A 14,741-nucleotide genomic window follows, 5' to 3' on the forward strand; every position below is an offset into this window, starting at 1 on the left:
GCTGTGGATGGCAAACTGCCCCCCCTCCCCCTCGGCTTTCTCCCTCACTGCCTGGTGTGCTCTGTGTCTGTCTACTCTGCAGAGTACATTCAACTCGCCCCGAATACATGCTCACTGTCTAACGCCGTGACCTAACTAAACGTAACCCTAAGGGTCCTCGTTAAATAAATCTCTTTAGCTCAATCCAGAAGCGATAGAAAACGTGTGATTTCGTCGCTACTGTAAATGGCTATCACATTAACAATAGTGCGTTATCTTGGCGCGCGTCTCTCACTGGACGCCTTCACGTCAGCTGGTGCTATAGAAGTAATGAAGAGGTGAATCCAGTCTAGGGACCTATTTGAGCACCGGCGTCCGTGCGATTCACCGAGTCAACGTGTGTTCTCCGTGCTGTTTTGAGTGTCCGTAACTTCTGTGCCGTGTACTGACATCATTTCATCATGCCTGGCAAGAAATGAATCCTGATTCAGCGCTCGACTCGCACAGAATCGCGCGCGGAGAGAACTTTGCTTCGCAACTCTTGTGTGGATACGGCACGCGCCACGGCAGCGCGCGGAGGATCAACAACTTTCCTCAGAAACAGCGCTAGCGTCCTTCCTATGTCGCTTCAAACCCTTCCATGTCACCAATTATTGTCGCTTTAATTGGACGAGCATGTGTCAGACACCATATCTGCTCAAACTCGGGGAAAACATCGTTGGTAAGCCTTGAGAAGCGGATAATAAATGACTTTTATGCGCCTCAGACTCGCGTCCTCGCCAGGTGGACTGTGAAGAGACAGAAGAGGAATGTTTATCCGAAATTCATTGCCGCTTAGTTTGGGTTTTTTGCCGCTTTTGTTCAGTCACTGTTTTCTCTCAGTATTTCTTCCGTTATTGCAGGTAAGTTGGAATTAGCAGTTCAGTCGTTGATGATAATTCATAGTGAAGTACAATAACGAACCGTCGCGAAAATGCACGTGCATAACGGTTACAGTTTTGGATTATCTAACGTTACTGCGCTGAGATTGATCATATATCATCCAAATGTACATTTAAATACGTCATTTATATATTTTAAGTCACTAACCTACGACAGTTAACGTAAATCAGTAACGTTATGCTATGGTTTGGGGAATAGTGTTTGAATATTTCACTTGAATGCACTTATAATATTTTGATTTTACACATCTAATAGTTGTACTACTAGAATACTTTTTATTCTACTCTCCTCTCAGTTTCAGCACTGGTTAAAGTAATTGAAATTGAACCGTTTTCTGGAGACTTGGCTTTTGCTCCTTTACTACTGTCTCCTGTGACAACAGTGCTCACAAGACTAGCAAAAGTGTTTCCAGGATGCCCTATTAGGGGGAGGCAGTGTCAGGGTTCACCCCTCAGTACTCCCACTCCTCTGGGGGTCCGAGGCTTTGCGGTGTGGGTGGGTGCTCTCTTTGAGAGACCTCAGCCTCCACACACCCTTCATTCTCCACTTTAGTGGGAGGGAGCTCCCATTCGCCAGCATGCAGAGAGAAAAAAGAGAGTGCTTGTGGTGTTCTCTTCATTGTAAATTCTAAGTACTATTGCGAAAAATCTCTTTTTACTATGCAAGTTTTTGCTGCACTATACATGGCATGGTGATGAAAGTGACTAAAACACTAATCTAATTTGTGCTGTTTTCTTCACCCTAGTTTGCAAGAGGGGAGCTCCAGAAGTCATGCTCTCGAACCACAGTGGCACTGCTGGAAGGAAGCTGCCAGTTGCCATGCCAGTGTAGGCCCTACCCACCGTTACCGCCCCCACCCCCTCCTCCACCACCCCCAAGGCTCCTGGCTCCAACTGGTGAGCAGCTCTGCCCTGTAATTATGTCTCTGCAGTCCTGATTCATAGTTTTCAGTAACGTGAGACCTGGAGGGCTAAACATCCATAGAACTGCTGCTCAGGCCTGTTAATTTTACATATGTTTCAAGCCATGAATATTTAGATAACCTCTCTAAAGAAGGAAAATAAAGATACGTGAACAAACTAGAAGTTTTGTCCACATACAGTACACGTCGTAGTATTTCAATCACTAAAAACAGCGCAAAGTTCTTAAATGCTTAACGTGGCTTAATTTACTAAAGGTGCAGTTACATTTACCTTTGCCTGGTGAAATTTCACTGGTGAAATCCAGCGGGAGTTTTGTGTGAGTAAAAAAAAATCCTGATACAGTTTTCATTCATGTTCAAGTTGGTCATGTGATTTTGCTGCATGACCAATAGAAAGCTGCTTGGTTTGAAAGTGACTTCATACATCGCTATGCTATAGACAACGGACAATAGATCTTTTTTGCCTGTAAAATTTTGCCTAGATAAATGGATTTAATAGGGCCCTAGTTAACCTAGATAAATGTGCGCTATTATTTGATGCATATCCAAGTGTTTGTGCAGATTGTTGAAGCTAAAGTATTAGCGTGCTTGCACGACATGGAGGCGCCATGCAATCATTTGTGTACTTTTATTTGTGTAAACTCACATCAACAACAAAACTTTGTGCTTTTTTAAAATAAAGAACACAAACAAGATGCGTTTTCTGCCGCCTCGGTCTCCATGAACTGGAGCTCGTCACAAAAATGACGGTACTTGCCTCACACACAAACACATGATAACGAAAACATATACTCTCTGATTATGTAATCCGTATGAAAGTTGCATTTCCTCTATATTAAGTGTCCACTATACTGCGGAGTTGGTGAGTCAGCATCGTCAACTTTATCTTTGCAGTCGATACTGACTAAGAAAACATTTATTAATAAATTATTAAAATGTCTCCTTCTATTTTTTTCCAGACACATTAATAATCATTACTTTTGCCCGTGCTTTGCGGCAAGCTTTATGCGTGCTCTTGAGCGCGGAATAGGCTATTATATTACACCTATATATAGCCTATTAAAGGCTCATGGTTTAGTATCCCAACCCCTCAGTATATATTTAAGTTAATAAATGAATGTAAACGTGCGATTAGTCGACCAATGGCTTGGATGAATGACTACTAGTCTTTAGCCAGGGGCCCTAGAACACAGTTTGTAAGCTTAAACACATTCCCCTGCATCACCTCTGAAAGATTGCTTTCTGTGTCTCTCAAATACATCTTGCAATCTAGGATTTCCTCTAACAAGTGTGATTTTATCTCTGTTGTCATGTGGTCAGAATCTGCAGTGAGTTCAATCCCCAAAATGAATGAATTGGCTGTGGCTGCACGCTTTGCCAGAAAGACGGGCGAGTTCATTTAATCATATTTTTTCGCCTTCCGTTTGAAGGTAGCTTATAAGCAGTTTAATAGATTGCTCTTCTTGCTGAAACAATTTTCATTTCCTGACATTTCCCATTTTGAGAAATGGACATGGCCGGAAAGTACGTTGCTGGTCGCAATTGACACAAAGCTCAATCCGCTTTATTACAGGGGGAGGAAATGTTAGATTTGTCATCAGGGTTCCCTGTCAGGCGTTCAGGAAAGCCAGATCAATGAGGCCTTAGCATTGAAAGGGTTGCGAAATCAATCTGCCACTAGAGTTCTAGCCTTCTAGTTTAAGCCTGAGTAATGTACTCCCACAACAACGGCAAGCTCTTTGGGAAAGAGAATTTTTATAAGAATTTATGAAAAATACATTAGTATGTGCCTTGCATCGATACCTGCCTCATGCATACATGCTTGATACATCTTCAGATCTGAAGCGAACAAAATCAATATATTCACCATGAGCAGCCTGAAAGACTTTAATGTTATGTTTTCAGTCTGTGACATGAAATGTTTGAGTGCGAAATCCAACATAGCTATTAACAACCGTGCAAGGGCTGAGGAATTAAATGTAAAAGGCGGTTTTGATAAGTAACCAGTTGAAGGCTGGTGACAGGCTTTGCCTTTAGGGGCGAAATGACTTTAACATTAGCTTATTAAAATTATTCATGAGGAAGTTGCATTTAATGAGGACTCCCACACCTGTCGTTATTGAAGCAGTGATAAAAGGTTTAAACTGAGCAATGTATTATATTTGTGCTAAAGGAAAGGCAGCTTCAGAGGGCCCGATTGCAATAAGAAGTGTTACCGCCCTAAACCTAATTGTAGGATTAAATGTCAGTTGACTTTGACTGAATATTGGAAGCAATAAAATAACAAGATGTTTTTTTAAGTCACCATTTATCACACATCGTTTTAACCAGTTAGTCCAATAATCGTCCACAATGGATAATGCAACGCTGTATTGCTCTACCTATATTGTATTGTCTTCATAATAATTATTTTGGAACAGACACATAGAACTGATTGAACCCAGAATATTACCAAATTGTACACATTTTTATCTCAAGATTAGTCTGAATCTATTTTTAACAGAACTGCTGAGGATGTAGATGAGGGGAAGTAGATTAGATGGAATTGCTCCTGGGCTCTTGGAAAAGAACACACTCTTTTAAGCCCAAAAAAGGGCATGTGTGGCAGTCAGAAACGCATGGCAAACTCAGCTAACCTTACAGAGGTGCTTAGAAACACTAGGATTGTCGTTGTGACAAATTATAGTAGCCTAAAAGCCAGAAGAGCCCGTTTTCACAGGCTTTTACCTTAAGCTGTGAAGAATTTGATATTATTTGTATGGTGCTAACCTATGTGTTAATCAAGATGTGGTTTGTAGTGGCAGTAGTGGTCGCAAAAAAGACCTTTTCCATCATCTAACACACACTAACTAAAGGTTAATCTTTAAAAACTTTAATAATAATAACACTTTTAAATGTTAATCTTTAGCAAATCTCAAATTGTACATTACAATGTTGTGATGTCTAAATTCACTTATCGCATTTAAAACAAGTAATTTTAGATGTTGTGCTTTTTGTTTATTTATGAACTTTTTACAAAAAGTTGCTGCCTTAAAACAACAAGATAACAGAGAGCTTTGAAATGGCAAGTACTTCTTTGCTCTTGTCAGTCGTTCTCCCTCCGGGCCTGTCGACTTGACTCCCCCTCCTGACAATCAAAGTAAGGGAGAGAAAAAGCAAAGCTAATGTCTCCCTGTCCGGAGGGCTGTTTTGTCTTGCAAGTGTATCTGCCTGTTTATGCTAATTCAAAGCATGTCAACATTAGTTAAGCGTTTCAGTATCTTTGGAATTAATTAAGTGTAGCCAAATCAAAAACACATTGTGACACAAAACACAAATAAAGCAAAACAAATTAATCTGTCTATATCTTCTCATCAGGTGAAATCAGGCAGGTGACAGCACATTTCGGAGATAACCAGGCAATGTTTTTGCTTGTACAGCATGACGGATTGCAGAAAATTCTCCCGCGTATCACACTTCTGAATTATTCAAATGTATGGAAGTAGGATAGCTTGCTATAGGGAAAATTGCTTTGTCAGAAATGTAAAATTGTTCTACACAGTGAGAAGGCAGTCAGTGGCTCTGCTTCTGTGAAGTGCTACAATACATAACAATGTAAAAGAATAGGTGTAGAGTTAAAGATTGGCATACTTAAATGGGCCTTATTATGCTTTTCAACTTTTTCAACTTTAGTTAGTGTGTATAAGAAACATCTGCAAGGTTGCAAAGCTCAAAGGGAGATATTTTATTTAACAGAATCCCCTTTTAAAAAATTACAACTAATGACTCGGTTGGACTACAACACATGTTTTCCGGCTCTTATGAAGTCACAATGTTCCTCATTTAAATAATTTGCCCCCACGGAATACGCAAAAAAAGGCTGTGAGGTCTGGTTAAGCTGCATTAGAGAAGACACTATTTTTTTCCACAACGTTTCCAAATCTTTTTGGTTGTCCTTTGTTTGTTTGTCCTTTCTAAGGCGAATGAACTTAGGGCCCTACGTTTATCAGCTTTAGAAAGGAAAACAAGGCCCTATTTTAATGATCTAAGTGCATGGTCTAAAGTGTACGGCGCAAGTGCACTTAGGGTGTGTCCGAATCCACTTTTGCTAGTTTTGCCACTTTTGGGAAAAATGGTCGGCATGGTCTAAAAGGGTTGTCTCTATTCTCTGGATGAGTAATGGGTGTGTTTTGGGCGTAACGTGCAAAAAAAACAGTCTAATTTCCCATTCCCTTTAAAAGCCAGTTGCACTCAAGCCATGGTGGATTTGCTATTTACATGACGGAGTTTGCGAGCGGAAAGACTGAACGCGCCTCCAGAGAGGAAACGAATCTACTCGTGCGCGAGGAAAGCGCGCAAGCAGACCATCTACGGGACAAGCCGAATTCCACCATATCTTTATGGACACAATTTCATTTTTTTACATTTATTTTTAATATTTGGCTAGTTTGTGTGCTGCTGCACATCCCTGTGTGTATAATAAGTAGAGTGTATGCGCGTTGTGGACCCACCTATAGGCGCATATTACTAATGCTCCCTTTAAATACCCCCAAAAATACTGCGCCATTGACCAACAAAAACTATTATAGTGACATTTTGTTTTATTTGTCAGTGAATGTGTAGTATTTGCAGCTGAAAGAGTGTGTGTGTGTGTGTGTGTGTGTGTGTGTGTGTGTGTGTGTGTGCAATCTGTGCATATATTCAGTGTTTTCCAAGATGTAGAAATAGTCATGTATGTTGCCTACATTTTACATCACTACATTTTGGCTAGTTCTGATTCCTGTTGCTGCTCTTAGTTCATAGAGTAACCTTCTGTTTTTGACCAGTATACTTTCAAATAAAGCCACTCATGTTTTAGTATGTCGAAGTGTGGACTGCAATGCAGATGCTGGTGAGCCAGGCTTATTTTACAGTTTTTAATTTCATTTCAATTTTGGGTTTCAGATCTTTCATTCTAGGGTTGTTCATAAATCTTTTCAAACAGAGGAAATTTCAAAGCTACCTTTCTTCATAGACACAAGATCTTGTCCGCTGTATGAGTACTGGACCATAGTGCAGGAGGATGAGGGGTGTAACTACCGCTGATGTTTTCGCTGACTGTGAAATTGAGAAATTTACCTGGCACAAAGTAGAGAATCTGATGAATAAGGAGCCATTCACCTCTACTCACACACTCGTACATTCACCTTCCCCTCTGTCCAATGTGTTGTCAAGCTTATCTGCTAATGTTACATTGGACATTGGTAATCGAGGAGCATTAGTAGATTGACAATCATTGGCTGAAAGCCATGCAGTTGTTGTATACACAAGATGGAATGCTTAGCTGCAAATAAGTTCAAGACCCTCGAATAGTCTTAGCTTCGAGGCCATAAAGCTTTTTTATGTACTGCTGATTAATGCTTTCCAGTTTAGGTTAATTACACACTAGAGAAGCTAATCACGATTCTCACGATGCAGCAGTTTGCATTTAGTTTGAATGTTTTATTTGTAGTGTGCCTTTACCTGTACTTAAAAATGCTATTTGAGAATGTATTATAAATCATAATAAGGCGTTTCATCAACTTCCAGATTGCTTTCTGCAATGAAGAATCAATTTTAAGTGTCATATTTAGGGCTGCGTTTTGCCAACTATACTTCACGATACAATACAATTTATGATACAGGTGTGCAGATCCTAAAAAGTTTGTATCTTATAGTGTAGAGCAGGTAAAGCCCTAGGTAGGAGTAACATAATGGGATTTTAAAACCGTTGCTTTCAACAGTGCTATCTGGGATAGGCACATTTCTTTGCAGATAAAACGAATTGCTGCCCTTTTTAGAATCAAGATTTAATGTTGTGAACTTTGTACATTGTGTCATGTCTTGGCTGAGTTGTTTTGCCACCTGTGTAAATTATTTAGTCTGCTTAATCTCCGCCCTTTCTTACTATCGACCTCAAGCTTGCATTCAGATCTGCCTCTATCTCCCCAAAATCCAATCAACACCCGATGGATCTAACCATTAGGCCACAACTGTCCCCAAAAGAATATCAATAATCAAACCTAAATAAATAAATAAAACTTGTTAAAGAGAACTAGAAGCATGTTGAAGCCATAATCACTAAGTACTGATAAGCAAGCAGCCATATCTCCCTGTAGCCCAAGACTGGTTGCCCACTGAAGCTAAGCAGGGCTGAGCCTGGTCTGTACCTGGATGGGAGACCTCCTGGCAAAACCAGGTTGCTGCTGGAAGAGGTGTTAGTGAGGCCAGCAGGGGGCGCTACTCACCCTGTGGTCTGTGTGGGTTCTAACGCCCCAGTGTAGTGATGGGGACACTATACTGTCAAAGAGCAATGTCTTTCAGATGAGACATTAAACCAAGGTCCTGAAAATTCGAAAAAGAGTAGGGGTGTAACCCCGGCATCCTGGCCAAATTTGCCCCTTGGCCTCTGTCCATCATGGCCTCCTAATCATCCCCATTTAATGATCGCCTTCATCACTGTCTCCTCTCCACCAATAAGCTGGTGTGTGGTGGGCGTTCTGGTGCAAAATGGCTGTCGTCGCATCATCCAGGTGGTGCTGCACATTGGTGGTCGTTGAGGAGATTTCCTAGACTGGGTAAACCCAGCCCGATCTGCCGGCGATTTGATTTCGCCCTGCAGCTCAGGCTGGAAACCTGTAAATTTTTCTATTCCGCTTCCATTACAAATCTGCGGGGACCAATCACAAACTGGCTTATCCACCTGGCGCGCTATTGGAGGGTTTAACACGATGACAATAGAGAAGCGACAAATCTAATTCCTTTTAACCTCTCGACGATGCTCTATGGCTTCTTTAGTTTAGCAAACAAATTGCTTTAGTGGGTGTGAATACCACTCACTTTCATAGTTTTTTGCACAACCTGTAAAAATCGCTCGATGCCATTGCTTCTTCTGCAAACCGCTGATCAATGCTACAAACCAACACGTTTGTTGACGCTTTCCTGACTGGAGTTTTCGCGTCTGATTGGTTGAAGGACTATCCAATTGCGTATTTGTAAAAGAGTAATTTGAACAATGCCCGTTGATCACGCGTCTCTTTTGCTGTAGAAAATACAGAGCAGACTCCCCAGACTAATGTTCAATCTTAAAAGATTGAGTTTGGTCTAGTGATAGACTAGAGATTTCCCCTTCCATATGTAAAGTGCTTTGAGTACCCAGAAAAGTGCTATATAAATGTAACAATTTTTATTTTTATTTATTTTATTTTATTATTGATAGAGTGAAGTATTTTTTTAATTATGTTAAAATTATTAATAGAGGATGTCTGATTCAGTTGGGAGTGGGATCTCTGTAGCTACTACCATAAGGCTGATTGGTCTGTTGTTTGGATGTGGGTGTTACATTTATTTATAATGTTAGTATATAATTAAGAGAAGGACTCAATTTAGACCAGAATCGTGACCTTCTACTAAAGTGGCTATTCTGAGCAGTTTCCGGGATCAGGCTTTCCTTATTGATTTAATTAGCTTTTTATGTTGGAAAGGATGCCAGCAGGCAGTTGAACGACCAACTGTTATTTCACTCAGAAACTTGGCAAAAGGTCTAAATCAATAATGAAAATGCACCAGGCAGCACAACGAGAAAATTAGCTTATGGTATTCACCAGAGGTCAAAATAAATTAGAAAAAAAATCCAGTCACAGACATTTCTATCTGGGTGGGATTAGATTTCAGTACTGAGATGTTTGAAACATTTAGCAAGCAAATTATGTAACATAATATTTAACTCAAAACTAGACAATAATTAAGTTACTGTGAGAATCATTATTTTCGTTGTTTTGAAAATATTTTCATAAAGAAATCTTTAAAATTCTAGTATGTACACGTGTAAATACATGAACAGGAGACAGTGAAGTCACACAATATCTCTTTCTAGCTCTTGTTCTTTCTCTTGCACATCTAGCCCAATGCCGCTGAAAATGTCAGGAGTCACGGTCTGGCTCAACCACATCCCCTCAAATGAACGGACGGGACGTGCTCGCCGGTCTGGCCCTGCTCCAGGCTCCTAGCTCTAATTAAAGAGTGCTTTAGGATGTGTGCCAAAGACTTTGGAGTGTCGCCTTCATCGATCACCCTCACCGTCTCATCTAGCTTTCCACACCCCCACAGCTTTTGAATCATCTTTGTTCATAATCTTTTTTATTTTTTCATTTCTCCACTTTTCGTCATTGGATGATGGAGTGATGTTTTCCCGTTGATGACTAACTAGGTAGGATGGGGGATGCAGCAGTTGCCTGCAGGCTCTGAGTCTGCACTGACCTTTGCTTGGATGCACTTTGTCATGAGTGTGGATGAGCCACCCACAGGGATGGAGGCCCACGATTGCTCCTTCCCTCCGCCTGCAGACTTTCCCATTGTACAAGTAGAGCAGAGGCCCTCTCTACCTGCGCTTGTGATCAAACGCAAGAGGTCTGTGGCTCGGGTGACAAAGGATAAAAGTGGGTACACCAGGGGCTCTAGTTCTGCAGAATGAGGGTCTCGGCATCTGAATATATGCAAAATCAAAGCCAGTGAAATCCTTGCTTGTGGAATATCTGATACCATTCAAGTACAAACAGATGGTACTGCAACCAAAGAGAGAGTGAGAGTAAAAAAAATGTGAGCCCATACTCTAACCGAGCGGTAAGAATTAGTCTGGAGTTGAAAATTCTTGTAAATTACTTAAAAGTCCCTGACATTGCTCTTTGTGTGGCAGTCTACCAGAAAAATGTGCAGCGCTCAACTCAGATGGAGTTATTGTTTGTTTTTATATCTGGCAGCCTGTCAGTCCTCTTATTTTAAAATCAGTTTTGCCCAGGCAATCCAGAGCCATGTAACTCCATTAAACAGGAGAGCAGGTACACAAATAGCCTAATCTAATAGGCCTGGTTCTCTCTGTCTTCATAAGTCCAACCCTCTGATATGACTGCTGCTCCTTTATCATCGACAGGAGATGCTACTATTCACAGTGTGTAGTACGTTGCATCAAAATTTTACATGCTTTAACATTGAATTAAATTTTTTATTAAGTAAAGTTTTAGTGTAGCTGTTGAAACATTGATTGATCAAATAAATGCAGAATAAGAAACTTATTTCAAAAACATAAAAAAAAATCATACTGACCCCAAACTTTTAAATGGTAGTGTATGTTTACACATATTAGTAAATATTTAATTGTATGCAGTGTGAAGTACATGGAAACGGATGTCAATTGAACATGCAATCTAATTTTATAGACAATGATGCATTTGCTGACATTTTATCAAATTTTAAAGGGGTAGTTAACCCCAAATTTAAAACTTATCCTCATGTTGATCCAAACCATTATGGCTTACTATAAAAAGAAGATATTTTGAAGAATGTTTCCCCTTTTGTCCATATAATGGGATTGAATTGACTTTCATTGTATTAACACAGAGATATTTGGATCTTTTGGTTTGACATGAGGGCGAGTAAATGATGACAGAATATTAATTTTTCGGATGAGTCTAAAAGGCTCCTATTGGAACACAGTTTCCCTTTTCCTATGCGTGTCCACTACATTCCCTACAAATGCACAAGGATCCAATTACTGAGTTCATCCAAGCTAGACACTCATTTCCACTGGAGGTCATATCTTTCGGGCAGCCATCTTTTCTCGGTAAGAACATAGTGTGTGTTGGGGCATTCGAGACTAAGGAGTCTTCAGAAAATAGGCCTTGTCTTCCAGGCAGCCACTACACTCATTACCGAATAGTCATTTCACTCTTTGCTGTAAGTTATCAGACTGAGAGCATGTGCAGAAGACACTGAGGGCCTAGAAGCAGACAGATCTTTTGTTGAAATAAGAGGAAATAAAATCACTGCTGGAAAATGTGCTTGATCTTTGGAGTCTTAATGTATTGTCATTAAAGTTGTGTAAAACATCTACATGAGAATTGAAACTATACTGGTTGATTAAGTCCCCCTGTGGTGAAAATCAAGTTTTTAATGTTGTTTATATGTCTATGTGGTGTTTTTAATATGCTTTAAGACAGACCATGTGCAAATTCTCATAAGTCAACACCATTGCTGAGTATTTTCTTTTTAAAACTGCAACTGCAAATTTGCGGGGACCAATCACAAACTGGCTTATCCACCTGGCGGGTGGATATCCATTATTGGTGGGTTTAACACGATGATGATTGAGAAGCGACGAATCCAATTTCTTTTAACCTCTCAACGATGCTCACTGACTCAACGATTCAGACTGAACACAACGATTTAGACTGAACTCACTGACGCTTCTTTAGTTTGGCAAACAAATCATTTGAGTGGGTGTAAACACCACTCACCTTCATGTTTTTTTTTTTGCCCAACCTGCAAAAATCCCTCGATGCCATTGCTGCTTCTGCAAACCGCTGATCAATGCTACAAACCAACACGTTTGTTGACACATTTTCTGCCTGTAGTTTTCGCATCTGATTGGTTGAAGGACTATCCAACTGCGTACAGAGTCATTTGAACTACGGTTATCCCCGGTATATTTTTCTGTTAATATGAAAAATCGTAGGGTGTATTCACACCAGGAAAGTCCACTAGTTCACTTGCAAGTGAACCAAAATTTGTAAACAAAACCACATGTGTGCTAAAATCATCCATTCATTGGACAGACATTCTCAAGCAGGGAAAAGCAGGAAGTGCAAAAACAGAGATATTTCGTAGTGCAATTTTTATTCTTTTACTGATTTTGTGTTATCAGCTACTAACGCAATATGACGAAACTTATGAGCATCATATGATACAATGTCATCTATACGATGTTGACTGCGAAAAGACGAAGATGTGCTGCAAGGCGTTCTGGCATTCTCTTCACTGATAAAGTTCTAACATTATTAAAAACAAGTGAACAGTCAGTAATAAATTAAGAACAAATACACAAATTACAAGCAGAGATGAATACGAAATATCAAAGTTACAAAGTCTAATTCCGGTACAGAAATAAATAATTAAGCCTAAATGTAAATAAATAACACTATTTGTTCACTGTAGAAATTAAATATATAGTTTCATCTTTGTTAAAGCTGTATTTTGTTGTTTTATTAACATTAATGACAGACAACAGTAGGAATATTGGGTTTCTGCTCGGACCGAGAAAAAATGACAAATATCTGGTTTCTTTTTCAACTATGACATAACCGAGAGAATACTTGCAGAGAATTAAGACGGGTCCGTTTTAAGGAAACGCAAAAGATGAATTAATTTGGTGTTCGAGTGCTATAACGCGCCTCTCTCTGTCTCTCTCTCTGCGTGCGCGCGCTTAGGGTGCGTGCGGCTGTTGTCACAGATAGCGTGCGAGTCCCGAATTTCACCTCTTCTGCGTTTAAAACTGTTTGAATGTGTAAGACAAAACACGTCCAAATGATAAACGTTCAGTGATGGTTAAATTTAGTAGTTAATCCGCGAATCACATGCGTGCCGAACAGTGGGGCAGCTGGTCCGTATCACAGATCAACTGCGATCCGTTGCACCACTAATGTAGGCATTTCATCACCCCAAATTACATAGTAAAAATCTGACCCTGTCAAAAAAGGTGCAGTGCTTTCTGCAATTGGGTCGGTTCATATTCACACCGTAAATGAACCGTACCAGAGTTCGATTGGAACCGTACCGAGACCACCTCTTCAGATGGGTCTCGGTTCGGTTGTTTGGTCCGCAACCGAGTGCGATTGCTGTATTCACACCTGCCCAAAAGATCCGCACCAAAGGGGGAAATGAACTTGAGTTTGATTCAATCGAACAACATACACCTTTAGTTTTAGCAATATAGCGGGTGAATGATGTATATAATGTTATGGTCAACTATATGCCTTTCTCCACTGACGTTCTGAGAACGCAGCTGCCTGACTCTGAGATGAATGGGAACATGGTTTGTGTAACATTAGCAACACATTATTAGCTGTTTGATAACAGTCAAGCAAAAGGCTAATCGTATTAATTTCCATTATGTGTCCGACGTTGTAAAGACCGACACCATTGTGCATAGTTTACCTCAGTAATTTGGCCAAGTGAGTCTGTGTGAGTGAGTGGAGGTTCGGCTAATTTTCATATTCATAGATCTGCGTATACTAAATGTAGCAAGGGTGTAGAGTTAGCCTTCATTCAAGCTATTTTAAGGCATGAATTTTTTTTTTTCACAGGAAAAAACATTTAAAAATGTAATTTTGGTGATCAAAGATGAGTTTTAAGGGATACAATTACTGACTACAGGGGGGCTTTAACAAATGGGCAAGTCCACTTTGAGTGACCTTTAAATGAGGTCACTGAGGTCATCTTGGCACTCATCTTGACTCATGTCTTTCTGCCATCTTTATAATGTATTTTGATTTCCGGCTGTGTTGTGGTTCATCTGTAAAGAATCTGACTTGCTGATCAATATAAGAGTTACTTTCTGGTCTGTTGAATTATTTCCACTGTCGATGATAAACCGCAAGAGAGAAGCCAATCTGAAGTGGCTGATGCATTGGTCTCAACCCAAGGGAGAATTATTCAGTGATTTATACTCCAAAGCTGTTTGCTAATACCTCACAGCCTTTTAACTAATGGGAGGTTTGAGAGAATGAGGAATAATAGAGTGATGTTTCTAGTATTTCTCCTGTGCAATAGTGTCACAGTGTACCAGTGCTCTTTTCCATTGAAACAATGCTGATTCCCGTGCTAAATTCTGTGCTCAGCTGGTCAGAACTCTAAACTAGAGATGCACCGATACTAACTGAAATGATTAGTCAACAACGTTGACAAATAATTTTTTTGTCTAATAGTCTTTTGATCTCATATGACCTATTTGAAGGGCCTGCAATAACACAGTTTGACCAGTGGGGCGCTGTTGCGCAAAACTGTAATGCCGCCCTCGCGGATCCAATCCAATAGAAGAAGACGGTGCTTAGTCGAACCGTCGAACCTG

At 40.1% G+C, this 14,741-nt stretch overlaps 1 protein-coding gene across 2 annotated transcripts in view; it reads left to right on the forward strand.

Annotated features, from left to right (window-relative positions):
- Positions 1-14,741, forward strand: part of prima1 (proline rich membrane anchor 1) — a 38,181-nt gene continuing 23,440 nt past the window's right edge. Inside the window, exons 1-2 of one of the 2 annotated variants that reach the window (XM_079583596.1) lie at positions 1-700; positions 1,667-1,817. In XM_079583596.1, the coding sequence (XP_079439722.1) occupies positions 620-700; positions 1,667-1,817 (232 nt within the window). In that variant the 5' untranslated portion in view covers positions 1-619. Of the gene's footprint in view, positions 882-1,666; positions 1,818-14,741 lie in introns of both variants that reach the window. The other variant, XM_079583595.1, reaches the window with a different exon arrangement.

This window comes from Phoxinus phoxinus, assembly GCF_949152265.1.
Source record: "Phoxinus phoxinus genome assembly, chromosome: 16".
Classification (NCBI taxonomy): domain Eukaryota; kingdom Metazoa; phylum Chordata; class Actinopteri; order Cypriniformes; family Leuciscidae; genus Phoxinus; species Phoxinus phoxinus.